At 42.7% G+C, this 20,287-nt stretch overlaps 1 protein-coding gene across 2 annotated transcripts in view; it reads right to left on the reverse strand.

The window, feature by feature from the left end:
- The window catches only part of LTBP1 (latent transforming growth factor beta binding protein 1), a 536,829-nt gene that overhangs the window by 186,169 nt on the left and 330,373 nt on the right, over positions 1 to 20,287 (reverse strand). For both annotated transcript variants that reach the window (XM_069769110.1, XM_069769111.1), the window contains one exon: positions 5,575 to 5,677. In XM_069769110.1, coding sequence (XP_069625211.1) covers positions 5,575 to 5,677 — 103 coding nt within the window. The remainder of the gene's footprint in view (positions 1 to 5,574; positions 5,678 to 20,287) is intronic.

Below are 20,287 nucleotides of genomic sequence, written 5' to 3' on the forward strand. Positions count from 1 at the left end.
CACACTACGTTAGTGCAGTCCGTTCAACATATCCATTAAACGGACTGCACTAACGCAAGTACCGGCACTTGCACAGAGCTAGCGCAGATGGAGCTTCTGCTAGCTCCATCTGCGCTAGCGGCGAGCTAGCAGTGACGGACCCGGAAACGCTGCAGGTGGCGTCTCGGGTCCGGCACTCAATGACGGCACATCGCTAGCGCACGCCAATTGTGGGCGTGCGCTAGCGATGCGCTCGCCATTGCTTGTAATGGCGGCGTTAACGGACTACGTTACACCGCGTTATGCCGCGGTGTAACGTAGTCCATTAAACGGGTTCACACAACGCAGTGTGAACCCAGAGCTTTGTTGTACTGCTACAATTTAGTCATCAGATCCCTTTACCATCAGCTTAGTAGTGGAGGACCCGGTTTATTATCACACTGACATTTTCATACCTTGTTTCCGGCGGACATACTCATTCTGTAATACTGTTCTAAATAAAGGTCCACACTGTGCCTGTTTCTAAGCAGAATGGTACAATGGTGCCAGTCAACGGTCTCCATGCCTGCGGGCTCTACCATGTATATGAAGCCTTGCACTGAAGGGAATCTCTCATTAGATTTTTGCTTTCTCATCTGAGAGCAGCATCATTTAGGAAAAGAGACCCTGATTCTAGAAAATGTACCACATTGTTTACTGGGTGCAGCAGTTGTAACAAAATCAGAGTTCTTAGATGTACCAAGCAGCAGAGCTCAAAAGCTAACCCCGCCCACGCCACAGCTTTCTGTGTACATTGTCTATTGACAGTTAGCTGCTTATCACAGGGGAGGGCGTGGTCAGCCAGAGGCAGCTAGCCCCAGCCTTAATAATGTCCTAGTGAAAAGTAAACAACTGCACACAACTGTTGAATTCGGCATTACAGGTCCTTCTCAAAAAATTAGCATATAGTGTTAAATTTCATTATTTACCATAATGTAATGATTACAATTAAACTTTCATATATTATAGATTCATTATCCACCAACTGAAATTTGTCAGGTCTTTTATTGTTTTAATACTGATGATTTTGGCATACAACTCCTGATAACCCAAAAAACCTGTCTCAATAAATTAGCATATTTCACCCATCCAATCAAATAAAAGTGTTTTTTAATAACAAACAAAAAAACCAACAAATAATAATGTTCAGTTATGCACTCAATACTTGGTCGGGAATCCTTTGGCAGAAATGAGTGCTTCAATGCGGCGTGGCATGGAGGCAATCAGCCTGTGACACTGCTGAGATGTTATGGAGGCCCAGGATGCTTCAATAGCAGCCTTAAGCTCATCCAGAGTGTTGGGTCTTGCGTCTCTCAACTTTCTCTTCACAATATCCCACAGATTCTCTATGGGGTTCAGGTCAGGAGAGTTGGCAGGCCAATTGAGCACAGTAATACCATGGTCAGTAAACCATTTACCAGTGGTTTTGGCACTGTGAGCAGGTGCCAGGTCGTGCTGAAAAATGAAATCTTCATCTCCATAAAGCATTTCTGCCGATGGAAGCATGAAGTGCTCCAAAATCTCCTGATAGCTAGCTGCATTGACCTTGCCCTTGATGAAACACAGTGGACCAACACCAGCAGCTGACATGGCACCCCACACCATCACTGACTGTGGGTACTTGACACTGGACTTCAGGCATTTTGGCATTTCCTTCTCCCCAGTCTTCCTCCAGACTCTGGCACCTTGATTTCCGAATGACATGCAAAATTTGCTTTCATCAGAAAAAAGTACTTGGGACCACTTAGCAACAGTCCAGTGCTGCTTCTCTGTAGCCCAGGTCAGGCGCCTCTGCCGCTGTTTATGGTTCAAAAGTGGCTTTACCTGGGGAATGCGGCACCTGTAGCCCATTTCCTGCACACGCCTGTGCACGGTGGCTCTGGATGTTTCCACACCAGACTCAGTCCACTGCTTCCTCAGGTTCCCCAAGGTCTGGAATCGGTCCTTCTCCACAATCTTCCTCAGGGTCCGGTCTCCTCTTCTCGTTGTACAGCGTTTTCTGCCACATTGTTTCCTTCCAACAGACTTACCATTGAGGTGCCTTGATACAGCACTCTGGGAACAGCCTATTTGTTGAGAAATTTCTTTCTGGGTCTTACCCTCTTGCTTGAGGGTGTCAATGATGGCCTTCTTGACATCTGTCAGGTCGCTAGTCTTAAGGCCCCATCACACATAGCGACGCTTGAGCGATTCCGACAACGATCCGACCTGTCAGGGATCGCTCAAGCGTCGCTATGTGGTCACTGGTGAGATGTCACACAGTGCGATCTCCCCAACGACGCAGCAGCGATGCGGCGAACTGTAGCGACCTGTAGCGACCTGTAGAACGATGCTATTTCATGATGATTCAATGGGACGTCCTGTCAGCGAGGTCGTTGGTAAGGTGTCAAACACAGCGATGTGTGCTACCCAGCGGGACCTCAACGATCAAAAAATGGCCCAGGTCATTCCGACACGACCAGCGATCTCACAGCAGGGGCCTGGTCGCTGCTACGTGTCACACATAGCGAGATCGCTACTGAGATTGCTGTTGCGTCACAAAACTTGTGACTCAGCAGCGATCTCGCTAGCGATCTCGCTGTGTGTGACGGGGGCTTTACCCCTGATGGGGGTTTTGAGTAATGAACCAGGCAGGGAGTTTATAAAAGCCTGAGGTATCTTTTGCATGTGTTTAGAGTTAATTAGTTGATTCAGAAGATTAGGGTAATAGGTCGTTTAGAGAACCTTTTCTTGATATGCTAATTTATTGAGACAGGTTTTTTGGGTTATCAGGAGTTGTATGCCAAAATCATCAGTATTAAAACAATAAAAGACCTGACAAATTTCAGTTGGTGGATAATGAATCTATAATATATGAAAGTTTAATTGTAATCATTACATTATGGTAAATAATGAAATTTAACACTATATGCTAATTTTTTGAGAAGGACCTGTATAGCCCTTAACTCGTGCTGTGCTCAAATTACATAGCAAAAACTTGCTGACAGGTTCCCTTTAAGGCTGGGAGATATTTCTACTTCATGACTTGTGTGCATAAAGGAAGTATCAATGAATATAATGTCCATAATTAGAGTCAATTGTCTTTTATCTGACCTGTTATGACCTGGTGGTCAGGACAATAATGGACCTGGTGGTTAAGAGCACACGGAATGACCTGATAGTTACTGATAATATAGGACGAGCTCTGAGACGTGGGAACTCTGCTGACCGCAATCCCTAATCCTATCACACACACTAGAAATAGCCGTGGATTGCTCCTAACGCTCCCTATGCAACTCGACACAGCCTAAGGAACTAGCTAGCCCTAAAGATAGAAAAATAAAGCCTACCTTGCCTCAGAGAAATTCCCCAAAGGAAAAGGCAGCCCCCCACATATAATGACTGTGAGTAAAGATGAAAATTACAAACACAGAGATGAAATAGATTTAGCAAAGTGAGGCCCGACTTACTGAACAGACAGAGGATAGGAAAGGTAGCTTTGCGGTCAGCACAAAAAACTACAAAAAGACCACGCAGAGGGCGCAAAAAGACCCTCCGCACCGACTCACGGTGCGGAGGCGCTCCCTCTGCGTCCCAGAGCTTCCAGCAAGCAAGACAACAATCAAAATAGCAAGCTGGACAGAAAAATAGCAAACCAGAGAAAAACAAGCAGGAACTTAGCTTCTGCTGGGAAGACAGGTCACAAGAACGATCCAGGAGTGAACTAGACCAATACTGGAACATTGACAGGTGGCATGGAGCAATGATCTAGGTGGAGTTAAATAGAGCAGCCAGCTAACGAATTAACCTCGTCACCTGTGGAAGGAACCTCAGAAGCCGCAGCCCCACTCACCACCACCAGAGGAAGCCCATGGACAGAACCAGCCGAAGTACCATTCATGACCACAGGAGGGAGCTTGACAACAGAATTCACAACACTGACCTCATCTTGGCTACAGTGCTTTGTTTTTGCATAATTACAGGAAACCTCTTTCTTCTTTTAGATCCTTACCAGTTTTCTTGGATTATCGCCGGTTAGTAAAATACGGAGGAGTGCAAAATCATTTTCTCTGCGCTGCTCACAAAAATGAGCGTTTGGCTGATTCTTTTTTGCCCCGATGAATAGGAAGGCTCATTACCTGCACAGTCGGGCAGGATCGTACTGTAACTTTCATTTCTTATTATAAATTTGCCTTTCTAGATCTTCCAGTAAACGTCGAGACGTTCAGGATCACTTTGCCATGTCCTGATGCCGAACCCCCTGATTCTACAAGACGTGTACCCTGTGGAGACTTGTACTGCTGGCAGATTAGAGCTAAGCATTGACTGTGTCCTGACTGGAAACTTACAAAATGGGAACCTGCGGAGAATGTGAATAAACAACAAATGTAGGGCCGGGATGCATAATTGTATTACTTTCTCCTGATCTGCTGGAGACGGAGTCGTGAAGGTGCGTCCCAGACACACACGATGGACGTGATTCACTGTGAGTGGGGAAAAGTTACACTTTAATGTCAAATTGTTCATCCTGAACATGATTCATTTCTCCTGCCCTTTGTGAGAACACTCACGATGAGTCAGGTCCTACAGTATGAAGTGAATCAGCGTTCATCAGTCGACATCACCTCCTCTCACTTTCCTACAGTGTCCACACGTCTGTGTGTTACCATCCCACAGAAATAGCCTTATCCTAGTTGCTTTCGTTTTTTCTCATCCTTTTTTTTTTTGCAAATGGAGGTAGACTGTCTGAACTTGACATAGCTATTGACTCAGATAGAACTCTGAAGTACAAAGTATGCCTATTATGTTTCATCTGTTTTACATGGATAGCTACAGCATGAGAAGGGGCTGAGACACTGATTTCAGGGATGTGCCACTATCTAGTCTGTGTTCTGTTGTTTCAATACAATGAGTGTTTCATCAGCAGGAGATTATCACTCCCGGGACTAGCTGACCACATGCATCCTAGTCAAACTTTGCCCCCAGCACTGATTAGCAGCTCACTGTCAATATACAATGTACACAGAAATCTATGGTATGGGCGGGGTTAGCTTTCTGAGCTCTGCTACATGCTACATCTAAAATTTCTGCTCGTTTCGCACCCAGTAAACTAAATGATACATCACTGGAATAAGGGTCTTTTTTCTTACATTGTGCTACTCTCAAGATGAGGTAGAAAAATCCTGCTGATTCTCTTTAAAACAGATGCGAATAAGACATTCTCTGAGTCTCTTGGACTGGAGACATGAATCCGTGTGTGCACGTAGCAGAGGCATTTGGTATCTTTATGTTTGAAGTCTGATATGTGGGAAAAGGTTGAAAAGTTCCAGGGAGCCGAATACTTTCGCAAGGCACTGTATAAATAGCTGCAATTGTGTAGTTAAGCTCTAATTCATGCAGCCTTTCGTTCGGCCAGCTTAAATCTACGGACAGTAGGTACATAATGTAAAAGACAGGGCTACTCAATGATTATCAGATTTTGGGTCACCAGATAAAGCTTTTAGGGTCCATGTGCGTCCCATCTTGATGTAGCTTTAATATTTATAAGGCGAGGCAAACATTCTGTATTATACTTACTGGCTTTCTTTGGGCATTTCATGCATTTGCCTACGCCCCAGGAGGTGCCCACTGTTCCACAGCAATCTTCTTGCTTTGAAAGTCCTGGAAGTGGCTTTCCACACTACAAAATAATATTAAAAGTGATAAGGTCACCAGTATTTATCAATGCACACAGGATATTTGTCCTAACAGAATATGCTACAGTTCTAACCTTCTATTATAATCATTTTATACGGTGTGAATTCTGGTAATTGGTGAAAAGACTGAGGGCCAGATTCATTATTTCATTAGTGCCTTTTTTGTCTAGTTTTTTTTTATTTTTGACCAGTTTTTCATTTGCGTCTAATTCTCCTTTTAATTTGTGACGTTTTTAAAGTCTATTTTACACTTCTCAACAGCGAAACTACAACACCAAGAAGGAAAAGTCATGAATTTATGAAAATCACTTGATTGATTGTCATGTTAATGATATGGAAATGATGAAAAAAATGGAAACAAAATTTTCAAAACATCTCGATTTATTCAATATTAAGTGTGAGTGCCAGGCACAGAAGTAGATGCACTTACATGCCGTGGCATGATATCAATGAGCTTATTAATTGTTGTCTGAGGAATATTCTTCCATATTAAATGCACTTGGACACGCAAATCATCAAGATCTGGTGCTGGCAGCTCCTTTGCAATTACCAATCATTGATGTTCTCAATGTGCATGTCATGGTAGCTTGTTTATTCACAGTAGCACAAGCAACATGCGGCTGACATTTTTATGTTAACAAATGTCTCCCGGGTCACTTTGGAGAAATTGCTCTACCACTGTTTCTACCATAAAATCAATGTAACATTGAGATGCTAATATACCTGGAATGAAGACTAGAGCGGTCTGGCTATCATACACTAAAGCACCCCACACAATAATCCCGGGAGTAGGAAAAGTGTGATATTCCCTCGTTAAGCCCTCGTCATAGTTTTGCCCTTATGGTCTCCTCAGATTTGAAGAATGACATGTAGTTATCCATTCTTTACTGCAAGTGAACTTACAAACAGATATCAAAGGCATCAAGAAGTGTCTATACAAACCTTCAGAAAGTACAAAACCATTCCAAATTCCAGGGTCACCCAGACAATTTGGTGTTTTCCATGATACTTTTATTAATTATTGATTTAGATGTCTCAACAACAGATAAGCATGAATCTGTTTTTGTTATACAATTACTCTTGGTCATTCATGATGCAAAAGAAAAAATACATCAAAAGTAATTGAACATAAGAACAAAAGTCATTTGAATGATCATTGTACATTTCGTCAGGTAGCTCCTATTTGATATTGTGCTAAATAGACAATTTGCAAAACATTTTAATTTAAAAATTATGTTTACACCCCTGAAAAAACGCTCAAAAAAATCAAAACCTTGCTATGTACTGCCTGTTGTCAAGTATAATCCACTAGTCCAAACAGAGTGAAAAAACGCTCAAAAAAATCAAAACCTTGCTATGTACTGCCTGTTGTCAAGTATAATCCACTAGTCCAAACAGAGATAGTGAGGTGGCACTCACCCTTTGTTTTTTATTGTAAATCATCTGTTACATTGTTGAAGGCATTAGCAAGGGGGGATATCAGAGTGTTACAGCCGACAACTGTCTCGGATCTGCTGGCGTTTCTCTGGCCAGCGATGCATCAGCAGATTCAAAACTACATTATTCCCCTCCTTACTAATGCTTTGCACAATGAAATGGATGATTTACCATAGGGGTATGCGTACACGTTGTGGATTTTTGCTGCGGAACCGCAGCGGATTGGCCGCTGTGGATTCGCAGCAGTTTTCCATGCGGTTTACAGTACCATGTAAACCTATGGAAAACCATATCCACAGTGCACATGCTGCGGTAAATATCACGCGGAAACGCTGCGGTTTATTTTCCGCAGCCTGTCAATTCATTGTGCGGATTCCGCAGCGGTAAACCGCGGTTAATCCGCAGGTAAAACGCAGTGCATTTTACCGGTGGATTTTTCAAAAACGGTGCGGAAAGATCCGAACACGAATCCGCAACGTGGGCACATAGCCTAAAGAACAAGTTATATTAGTGGTGAGTGCCACTTCACTTTCTCCGGTTGGAATATTATTATTAATTTGCTTATTTAAACCATCATATTCCGCAATACTTTACAGACATCATCGCTGTCCCCTTAGGGGCTCACAATGTAAATTCCAATTCAGTACGTCAGAAACTAAAGTACCATAAGGAAAACCGCAGTGAATGAACTGTAATTTATAGAGAAGTGTATCACCTATGTAAATGGTTTAGAAGGACCCGTGTAGTCTTGTAAATGAGCACAATGCTTTAGAAGTAGTGATATAGCAAGAATTATCCATCTCTACCAACAGACACTCCTGGTCGGATTATAACAAGTAGGGGAAGGCTTCACCTCTGATTCTGCTTCCCTGTTCATGAAACTACATGCAGACAACCTTTCAGTTCAATAACAGGTGCAACGCATACTGCAAAATAAGGGAAAGCAATTTCCAGCACCGATAGTGCTGATAGAAATCTGATTTTAAAAATCCCACCGCTTAAAAAAAAGGGGACAAAATTATTTAGCAAGAGAGTGGGGACGTTTCTTAGGCACTTTATTTGTACTTAAAGCGTTTAACTTATGATGGATAAGGGAAGAAAATCCATGCCCTCTTCCAGATTTTGAATAAGGTTAGGTATGATTTAAGCATGGAGTACTAAATAAGTATTGCTGATAAAATAAACTACATTGCATGAAGGTCTGCTCTTTTCAATAAAGGAGGAAAATGAAGCTTGATTTTTTTTTTTCCAACAGTGTAACAGTATAGGGCACCATGGACATAAAACGTCCTGACATGACATTAGGGGGGAAAAAAAAAAAAGGTTTGGCTCATTCCATTCATGGAATCCTGGCTGCCATACAAGCATAAACCTCACTCTATCTCTGTATTGCTCCTTTTAGTAATCAATTATATTAGTGGATTTCTAATAATTACGTTCTCTAAAATCTGTGTACAGTCCCTCTAAGGTGGAGGAATGGGTGGGCATAAAGCTATGTAAAGAGTGGGCACGCAAAGGTCAAGAGAAGGATGTATACTGTATAGCAACCAAGAACGTGTTTAATTGTCACAAAAGACAACTTTTACAATATTTCTGCAAGGAAAGAGCTTAATAAGAAGTGCATCGCTGGTGTGCATGTGTGTGTCCGGTGCACTGTGCATGGAATGAGCGTTACAGAATGTAATCAGCTTCTGTGCAGATCGCAGCAGCCGCCTGAGCCACAGGAGACCTTTTAATTACTTTCCTCATTCCATTTTGTGTACCTCAGAGAACATTCCAGAGAATTCATTTTTTGTGGGGCGAGGAGGCCTGAGGTAACTCAACAATGAGCTTGTGCAGCTGGGTAACATTGTGCCAAGCAGACTGTAAAACAGGAAATAAATCACATATTGTACAATTTCAAAGAAAAGCTCCAAAACCAACACCATATCCACATTTTGGTTCCACAGCATGACATTCCTGCCATAGTTTACAGGCTGTAGTAATGTGACTGACAATTGCCTGGAAGACTAGACAACCAGGAGAATAGTAATAATTATGGGGTAGCTTGGAGTCTCGCTGCACTGCCAAGAGAATCACTGTGCAGAAAAGAAGAATCTGAAAGGGATTTTAAAGATTTCATTAGAAAGATGCCCAAACAGTAACACTCAGCAAGTTTGTGAACAGACATGTCCCCAAAAACTTGGTTGTCCAGGCTTGGGGTTCAAGTCTGCAGTCACTCGATGTGATTGCAGACTTGTGAATTATAACATCACGCAGTGTTCCCGAGGAGGATGACCTGTGGAGACTTAGATTTCAAGGTTGGATTTCAGAAAGGCAGATTTTATGGGACGCAGACAGAGAACAGGAGGGATCCAATGGCTGGATGTCCTTAAGGGCAGAAATGTCCAAGAAAAATGGGAAATTTTGAAAAATGAGATTTTTAAAGCACAATCGATAGTCCCTAAAAGAGGGAAGAAAAGGAAGCATTTAAGGAAATCAGGATAGATGAACACAGAACTTAAACACATGCTAATAAGGAAGAAAGAAATGGTTATCAAATGGAAAGAGAGGAGGCAAATCTAAAGAACATAATACAGTCTGCAGAACCTGCAGGGCACGAATCAGATTATCTAAAGCTGATAATGAATTGAGGCTTGCAAGAGACGTCAAAAGCAATAAAAAAGGATTTTGAGGGTATATCACAAGCAAAAAAAAGTTAAAGGTACTAAAGGATTTTTACAGGATTAAAATGGTGAAGTGGTAAAAAATTATGTTGAGAAGGCCGAACTTCTAAATTCCTATTTTCTGTTTTTTTCGCAGAAAGTAAATGTAACATCAACTGATCTTCACAGTGCTATTGAAGGAAAAGAAGAATCCATACTATCTATAAACAGAGAGATAGTGAGGGAATACTTAGCTAACATAAATGAATTCAAGTCTTCAGGTCCAGATGAATTACATGCTAGGGTACTGAAGGAGACAGCAGAGGAAATTATTGAATCACTCTCCATAAACTATGAAAATTGTTGGAGAACTAGAGAAGTCCCAGAAGACTGGAGAAGAGCAAATGTTGCCTCTATCTTCCGAAAGGGGAAGGAGGGGGATCCAGGGAACTATAGGCTGGTGAATCTGATTTCTATTCCAGGAAAGATCTTTGATCAAATTATTAAACAACATGTATGTAAGTACCTGGATAAGAATTAAGTAATTAACCAGAGTCAGCATGGGGTTTATAACTAATAAATCATGTCAGACTACGGTAACTTAATTTCCTTCTATGACGATTTCACTGTTCACTGACTAGGTGGAAAACATAGTGTATATATATATATATATATATACACTTATATATATATATATATATATATATATATATATATATATATATATATAGTATAAAAGATGACTAAGTACAGAATGGACAAGGCAACTGTTAGGTGGATTCATAACTGGCTTAGCGATTGGACCAAAAGATTAGTCATAAATGTCATTTGAGCCGAAGCGGGTTTGAAATGAAACCAGATTTTTTTTCACCTTTAAACTATGGAGTGCTGCCTCCATACTGTCCACGTAGTATATTGCCCAGCCACGTAGTATATTGCCCAGCCACGTAGTATATTGCCCAGTGATGTAGTATATTGGCCAGCCACGTAGTATATTGCCGAGCTACGTAGTATATTGCACAGTGACGTAGTATACAGCACAGAGCCACGTAGTATATTGCCCAGCCACGTAGTATATTGCCCAGTCACGTAGTATATTGCCCAGTCACGTAGTATATTGCCCAGCCACGTAGTATATTGCCCAGCCACATAGTATATTGCCCAGTGACGTAGTATATTGCACAGTGATGTAGTATACAGCACAGAGCACAGAGAAAAAAGAATAAAATATAACTTTTAATAATATATTTCTTAAAACTACCCCAACAAACAAAAATTATGTGATATAGTGCACATTAAAATCACACTCAATCAGTTAGAACGTCCATCCGGACCGACATATCATAGGGATGTAATAACTCTCATAAATCAGAGTCCCTAAAAGTACATATGAAAAACCAATTCTGATTAGATAGAATGCCCAATCAAAAAAAGTTAGTAGATAGACCGTGCACTCATAAATCCCGGCATCATACACGATGCTCTTGTTAAAGGGATGTCAACACCGTCTATATGTAGACTCCTTAGCCTGGTTGCATATGTTATCACCAACACTAATAAATCAGGAAAAAGGGAGGATCTCACCCATCAGCCGAGCAGGTACCGATCATCTCCTCTTAGTTCCCAGACAACCAGGTTTCCATGGAGGGAGTGGATCACTTATAGACCTAATATGCCCTGTATAGGCTAAAATGGCCCTGATCCCCAAACTCCGGCCCTTACAAGGGCAGTCCACATCTGACCCTTATACTCATAGCCCTATTTGTCCCTGTGCATCCCGACGCGTTTCGTCTTCACCACGACTCTTCAGGGGAACTGTACACTTTAATAGGGAACAAAAGTTCTTTCATGGGGGACTAGGGTTCAGTCCTGATACTACTTGGGCTAAATGTGGTATATCTCTGTGCTGTATACTGTTTAAGGAGAGAGAAATTGGGCTTTGACCCAACTTTGCTGGTATTTAGTATACAGCACAGAGCCACGTAGTATATTGCCCAGCCACGTAGTATATTGCCCAATCACGTAGGGAAGGCAAGCGTAGAACCTGGTATAAGAGAGATGCCGTAAAGAGGCTACCAGGTACACATAAAATTGGCCATTTTTATGCGCTAAAAGCTCTAATTTTTCATATTTCTAGTGCAGTAATGCAGTTCAAATTTCGTGTTTTCAAGTTTGCATGTTTTAGCGCTGCAGTGTGCTGCCTTATTTCCGTAACTATATACAAGTTGGCGACTCTAGGTTCAGCACCTGTTCACACTGAGTCTATGTTTGGATGTGCAGGTCAGGTTTTTGAAATGTATTCTCTAGCCTTCTGATCGTGCACTCCGCCTTCTAGCTTCAGGTGTTTTAATTACAGCAGGTCCAATACCCCTCCACAGAGAGAGAGAATTTTAGTCTAAGAAGAGGTTTCACATGCACCCATTCAGATGGAGACGTTTATTCTCAGCGAGGGAAGGCAAGCGTAGGACCTGGTATAAGAGAGATGCCGTAAAGAGGCTACCAGGTACACATAAAATTGGCCATTTTTATGCGCTAAAAGCTCTCATTTTTCATATTTCTAGTGCAGTAATGCAGTTCAAATTTCGTGTTTTCAAGTTTGCATGTTTTAGCGCTGCAGTGTGCTGCCTTATTTACTTAACTATATACGAGTTGGCGACTCTAGGTTCAGCACCTGTTCACACTGAGTCTATGTTTGGATGTGCAGGTCAGGTTTTTGAAATGTATTTCCTTGACAGACAGAGGCCGCGACCAATGAATATCCGTGACAGACAGACAGACAGAAAGTCAGAAGGACAGACGGAAGTGACCCTTAGACAATTGTATACTGTAGTAGATATATCTATCTATCTATCTATCTATCTATCTATCTATATACCCATTTAGGGATTTAGGGAAGGCATTACACACTCTTAAACTACAACCCACAGGTATAGTGGATTTTTGCACAGTCATTGCATTTTAGGTTTAGCTTGACCTTACTTCATGTTTGTCTTCTTGTTTATACCTTATAAAGTTTTATCTACTTTAGATTAAAAGTTAAGTTTTAGGTACCATGTACTGCTAATGCATTTCTAGATATTGTGGTCTTTTCTCTACCCTATTGGCTATTACTGGAAAGACTAGATATTAGAAAAAACTTTTTGATTGTGAGGGTGATCAACAAGTGGAACAGGCTGTCACAAGAGGTAGTGAGTTCTCCTTCAATGGAGGCTGGACAAACATCTGTCTGAGATGGTTTAGTGAATCCCACATGGAGCAGTGGGCTGGACCAGATGACCCAGGGGTCCTTTCCAACGCTACCATTTTTTGATTCCATGATTCTATGACAAATTATAAACTATACAATATTATTAAAAGGTGTTGCCTGAAAAAAAAAATTCAGGCATGGATGGCTTTAACCCCTTCATGCCGCAGCCCATTTTCATTTTTGCGTTTCTTTTTTTTGCTCCCCTGCTTCTCAGAACCATAACTTTTTTATTTTTCTGTCAATATGGCCATGCGAGGGTTTGTTTTTTACAAAACGAGTTGTACTTTTGAACGACACCATGGGTTTTACCATATTGTGTACTGGAAAACGGGAAAAAAATTCCAAGTGCTGTGAAATTACAAAGAAAAGTGCAATTCTACAACTGTTTTTTTGGGGGGCGTGGGGAGGTTTACTATGTTCAACAAATGCTAACTATGATTCTCCAAGTCATTACGAGTTCGTATACACCAAACATGTATAGGTTGTTTTTTATTTAAGTGGTGAAAAAAAAAAAAACTTAGTTAAAAAAAAAAAAAAAAAGATAGCGCCATTTTCCGAGACCTGTAGCGTCTCCATTTTTCATGATCTGGGGCTGGGTGAAGGCTTATTTTCTATGTGCCGAGCTGACATTTTTATTGATACAATTCTGGTGTAGATACGATCTTTTGATCGCCTGTTATTAATTATTATTGCTATTAATATTGCGGCAACCAAAAAAACGTAATTCTGGCCTTTTAACTTTTTTTTCGCTATGCTGTTTACTGATCGGATTAATTATTTTTTTATATTGATAGATCGGACGATTCTGAATGCAGCGATACCAAATATGTGTATTTTTTAAATTGTTTTATTTTTAATTGGGCAAAAGGGGGTGATTTGAACTTTTATATATTTCTTATTTTTTAATATTTTGAAACACATTTTTTTTTCACTTTGCACTGTTGCGTGGTGCTCATGACAATCCGGCAATGATAACCACAGGGGTCTGCTGTACACCCCGCGTTGTCACGCCAAACCATCGGTGGTCATGTGACACAGGCGCCGATGGACGAGATTAACCCCTTCAAGACCCAGCCTATTTTGACCTTAAAGACCTTGCCGTTTTTTGCAATTCTGACCAGTGTCCCTTTATGAGGTAATAACTCAGGAACGCTTTAACGGATCCTAGCGGTTCTGAGATTGTTTTTTCGTGACATATTGGGCTTCATGTTAGTGGTAAATTTAGGTCAATAAATTCTGCATTTATTTGTGATAAACACGGAAATTTGGCAAAAATTTTGAAAATTTCGCAATTTTCACATTTTGAATTTTTATTCTGTTAAACCAGAGAGATATGTGACACAAAATAGTTAATAAATAACATTTCCCACATGTTTACTTTACATCAGCACAATTTTGGAAACAAAATTTTTTTTTGTTAGGAAGTTATAAGGGTTAAAATTCGACCAGCGATTTGTCATTTTTACAACGAAATTTACAAAACCATTTTTTTTAGGGACCACCTCACATTTGAAGTCAGTTTGAGGGGTCTATATGGCTGAAAATACCCAAAAGTGACACCATTCTAAAAACTGCACCCCTCAAGGTACTCAAAACCACATTCAAGAAGTTTATTAACCCTTCAGGTGCTTCACAGCAGCAGAAGCAACATGGAAGGAAAAAATGAACATTTAACTTTTTAGTCACAAAAATGATCTTTTAGCAACAATTTTTTTATTTTCCCAATGGTAAAAGGAGAAACTGAACCACGAACGTTGTTGTCCAATTTGTCCTGAGTACGCTGATACCACATATGTGGGGGTAAACCACTGTTTGGGCGCACGGCAGGGCTTGGAAGGGAAGGAGCGCCATTTGACTTTTTGAATCAAAAATTGGCTCCACTCTTTAGCGGACACCATGTCACGTTTGGAGAGCCCCCGTGTGCCTAAAAATTGGAGCTCCCCCACAAGTGACCCCATTTTGGAAACTAGACGCCCCAAGGAACTTATCTAGATGCATAGTGAGCACTTTGAACCCCCAGGTGCTTCACAAATTGATCCGTAAAAATGAAAAAGTACTTTTTTTTCACAAAAAAATTCTTTTCGCCTCAATTTTTTCATTTTCACATGGGCAACAGGATAAAATGGATCCTAAAATGTGTTGGGAAATTTCTCCTGAGTACACCAATACCTCACATGTGGAGGTAAACCACTGTTTGGGCACATGGTAAGGCTCGGAAGGGAAGGAGCGCCATTTGACTTTTTGAATGAAAAATTATTTCCATCGTTAGCGGACACCATGTCGCGTTTGGATAGCTCCTGTGTGCCTAAACATTGGCGCTCCCCCACAAGTGACCCCATTTTGGAAACTAGACCCCCCAAGGAACTAATTTAGATGCCTAGTGAGCACTTTAAACCCTCAGGTGCTTCACAAATTGATCTGTAAAAATGAAAAAGTAATTTTTTTTCACAAAAAAATTCTTTTCGCCTCAATTTTCTCATTTTCACATGGGCAGTAGGATAAAATGGATCATAAAATTTGTTGGGCAATTTCTCCCGAGTACGCCGATACCTCATATGTGGGGGTAAACCACTGTTTGGGCACTCGGCAGGGCTCGGAAGAGAAGGCGTGCCATTTGACTTTTTGAATGGAAAATTAGCTCCAATTGTTAGCGGACACCATGTCGCGTTTGGAGAGCCCCTGTGTGCCTAAACATTGGAGCTCCCCCACAAGTGACCCCATTTTGGAAACTAGACCCCCCAAGGAACTTATCTAGATGCATATTGAGCACTTTAAACCCCCAGGTGCTTCACAGAAGTTTATAACGCAGAGCCATGAAAATAAAAAATAATTTTTCTTTCCTCAAAAATGATTTTTTAGCCTGGAATTTCCTATTTTGCCAAGGATAATAGGAGAAATTGGACCCCAAATATTGTTGTCCAGTTTGTCCTGAGTACGCTGATACCCCATATGTGGGGGTAAACCACTGTTTGGGCGCACGGCAGGGCTCGGAAGGGATGGCACGCCATTTGGCTTTTTAAATGGAAAATTAGCTCCAATCATTAGCGGACACCATGTCACGTTTGGAGAGCCCCTGTGTGCCTAAACATTGGAGATCCCCCAGAAATGACACCATTTTAGAAACTAGACCCCCAAAGGAACTAATCTAGATGTGTGGTGAGGACTTTGAACCCCCAAGTGCTTCACAGAAGTTTATAACGCAGAGCCATGAAAATAAAAAAAAAAATTATTTTCTCAAAAATGATTATTTAGCCTGCAATTTTTTATGTTCCCAAGGGTAACAGGAGAAATTTGACCCCAAAAGTTGTTGTCCAGTTTCTCCTGAGTACGCTGATACCCCATATGTGGGGGTAAATCACTGTTTGGGCACATGCCGGGGCTCGGAAGTGAAGTAGTGACGTTTTGAAATGCAGACTTTGATGGAATGCTCTGTGGGCGTCACGTTGCATTTGCAGAGCCCCTGATGTGGCTAAACAGTAGAAACCCCCCACAAGTGACCCCATTTTGGAAACTAGACCCCCAAAGGAACTTATCTAGATGTGTGGTGAGCACTTTGAACCCCCAAGTGCTTCATAGAAGTTTATAATGCAGAGCCGTGAAAATAATAAATACGTTTTCTTTCCTCAAAAATAATTATTTAGCCCAGAATTTTTTAATTTTCCCAAGGGTAACAGGAGATATTTGACCCCAATATTTGTTGTTCAGTTTCTCCTGAGTACGGTGATACCCCATATGTGGGGGTAAACTACTGTTTGGGCACATGCCGGGGCTTGGAATTGAAGTAGTGACGTTTTGAAATGCAGACTTTGATGGAATGCTCTGCGGGCGTCACGTTGCGTTTGCAGAGCCCCTGATGTGCCTAAACAGTAGAAACCCCCCACAAGTGACCCCATTTTGGAAACTAGACCCTGAAAGGAACTTATCTAGATGTGTGGTGAGCACTTTGAACCCCCAAGTGCTTCATAGAAGTTTATAATGCAGAGCCGTGAAAATAATAAATACGTTTTCTTTCCTCAAAAATAATTATTTAGCCCAGAATTTTTTATTTTCCCAAGGGTTACAGGAGAAATTGGACCCCAAAAGTTGTTGTCCAGTTTCTCCTGAGTACGCTGATACCCCATATGTGGGGGTAAACCACTGTTTGGGCACACGTCGGGGCTCAGAAGGGAAGTAGTGACTTTTGAAATGCAGACTTTGATGGAATGGTCTGCGGGTGTCACGTTGCGTTTGCAGAGCCCCTGGTGTGCCTAAACAGTAGAAACCCCCCACAAGTGACCCCATTTTAGAAACTAGACCCCCCAAGGAACTTATCTAGATATGTGGTGAGCACTTTGAACCCCCAAGTGCTTCACAGACGTTTACAACGCAGAGCCGTGAAAATAAAAAATCATTTTTCTTTCCTCAAAAATTATGTTTTAGCAAGCATTTTTTTAGATTCACAAGGGTAACAGGAGAAATTGGACCCCAGAAATTGTTGCGCAGTTTGTCCTGAGTATGCTGGTACCCCATATGTGGGGGTAAACCACTGTTTGGGCACACGTCAGGGCTCGGAAGTGAGGGAGCACCATTTGACTTTTTGAATACGAGATTGGCTGGAATCAATGGTGGCGCCATGTTGCGTTTGGAGACCCCTGATGTGCCTAAACAGTGGTAACCCCTCAATTCTAACTCCAACACTAACCCCAACACACCCCTAACCCTAATCCCAACTGTAGCCATAATCCTAATCACAACCCTAACCCCAACACACCCCTAACCACAACACTAACCCCAACACACCCCTAACCCTAACCACAACCCTAATTCCAACCCTAACCCTAAGGCTATGTGCCCACGTTGCGGATTCGTGTGAGATATTTCCGCACCATTTTTGAAAAATCTGCGGGTAAAGGGCACTGTGTTTTACCTGCGGATTTTCCGTGGATTTCCAGTGTTTTTTGTGCGGATTTCACCTGCGGATTCCTATTGAGGAACAGGTGTAAAACGCTGCGGAATCCGCACAAAGAATTGACATGCTGCGGAAAATACAACGCAGCGTTCCCGCGCGGTATTTTCCGCACCATGGGCACAGCGGATTTGGTTTTTCATATGTTTACATGGTACTGTAAACCTGATGGAACACTGCTGCGAATCCGCAGCCAAATCCGCACCGTGTGCACATAGCCTAATTCTAAAGGTATGTGCACACGCTGCAGAAAACGCTGCGGATCCGCAGCAGTTTCCCATGAGTTTACAGTTCAATGTAAACCTATGGGAAACAAAAATCGCTGTACACATGCTGCGGAAAAACTGCACGGAAACGCAGCGGTTTACATTCCGCAGCATGTCACTTCTTTGTGCGGATTCTGCAGCGGTTTTACAACTGCTCCAATAGAAAATCGCAATTGTAAAACCGCAGTGAAATGCGCAGAAAAAAACGCGGTAAATCCGCCATAAATCCGCAGCGGTTTAGCACTGCGGATTTATCAAATCCGCAGCGGAAAAATCCGCAGAGGACCAGAATACGTGTGCACATTCCTAACCCTAACCCTAGCCCTAACCCTAACCCTACACCTAACCCTACCCCTAGCCCTACCCCTAACCCTACCCCTAACCCTACCCCTAACCCTAACCCTACCCCTAACCCTAACCCTAACCCTAGCCCTAACCCTACCCCTAACCCTAACCCTATTCTAACAGTGGAAAAAAAAAATTTCTTTATTTTTTTATTGTCCCTACCTATGGGGGTGACAAAGGGGGGGGGGGGGGTCATTTATTATTTTTTTTATTTTGATCACTGAGATAGATTATATCTCAGTGATCAAAATGCACTTTGGAACGAATCTGCCGGCCGGCAGATTCGGCGGGCGCACTGCGCATGCGCCCGCCATTTTGGAAGATGGCGGCGCCCGGGAGAAGACGGACGGGACCACCGCTGGATCGGTAAGTATGATAGGGTGGGGGGGGACAACGGGGGGGGGGGGATCGGAGCACGGGGGGGGGAATCGGAGCGCGGGAGGGGTGGAACGGAGCGCGGGGGGCGTGGAACGGAGCACGGGGGGGCTGGAATGGAGCACGGGGGGGTGGAACGGAGCACGGGGGGGGGTGGATCTGAGTGCAGGGGGGGTGATTGGAGCACGGGGGGGTGATTGGAGCACGGGGGGAGCGGGCACGAGCACGGGGGGGAGCGGAGCACTGGACGGAGGGGAGCCGGAGCAGTGTACCGGCCAGATCGGGGGGGTGGGGGGGCGATCGGAGGGGTGGGGTGGGGGCACACTAGTATTTCCAGCCATGGCCGATGATATTGCAGTATCGGCCATGGCTGGATTGTAATATTTCACCCGTTATAATGGGTGAAATATTACAAATCGCTCTGATTGGCAGTTTCACTTTCAACAGCCAATCAGAGCGATCGTAGCCACGAGGGGGTGAAGCCACCCCCCCTGGGCTAAACTACCACTCCCCCTGTCCCTGCAGATCGGGTGAAATGGGAGTTAACCCTTTCACCCGATCTGCAGGGACGCGATCTTTCCATGACGCCGCATAGGCGTCATGGGTCGGAATGGCACCGACTTTCATGACGCCTACGTGGCGTCATGGGTCGGGAAGGGGTTAATTATGCGCTTCCAGCGCAAACACAGTAAATGCCGCTGTCAGAGATTGACATTTAACAGGTTAATATCTGTGGTTGGATCGTGATTCCACCCACGGCTGTTAAGACACGTCAGCTGTTCAAAGCAGCAGCAGGAGGAAGCGAGAGCAGAGGGACGGAGAGGTGAGTGAGTAAGCAAGAGGGGCATCTACAAGATGCCAGTGAAGTGCTAAATTAATTCATTTAAAGTGAACCTGTCATTAGATTCATGCTGTCCGAACCAAGTGCAGCATGAATCAAAGCCTGGTTGTACAATTGCAGCCTGGAATGGTTTACTTTGGAATTTCAGAGACAACATAGTTTGAAAAGCCATGCAGGCACTATAGAATGAGAGGTGATCATTCCAGTGTGCTCACAGCAGGCTTCTTTGTGCTCTGCTATAGTTGATTGACAGGTCTCTCCTATGTGTGTACACAGGGAGTGTCTCAGCTCCAGGACCAGATCTTGCTGCCTTCCCCTGTGGATACCACCCTTTGCATTGCTCCATACTAGGTTTCACAAATTTGCCTAGAGAACTTAAAAGACATAATCACAATGGGACTTTTAAGAGTATTCAGTAAGTTTTGTAAGGTGTTCCTTGGGGTATGTCTCGCTTACCAAATCTCTCAGTTGTCAATTATCCCTGCAAACTCCT

This window comes from Ranitomeya imitator, chromosome 5 (assembly GCF_032444005.1).
Source record: "Ranitomeya imitator isolate aRanImi1 chromosome 5, aRanImi1.pri, whole genome shotgun sequence".
NCBI classification, from domain to species: Eukaryota; Metazoa; Chordata; class Amphibia; order Anura; family Dendrobatidae; genus Ranitomeya; species Ranitomeya imitator.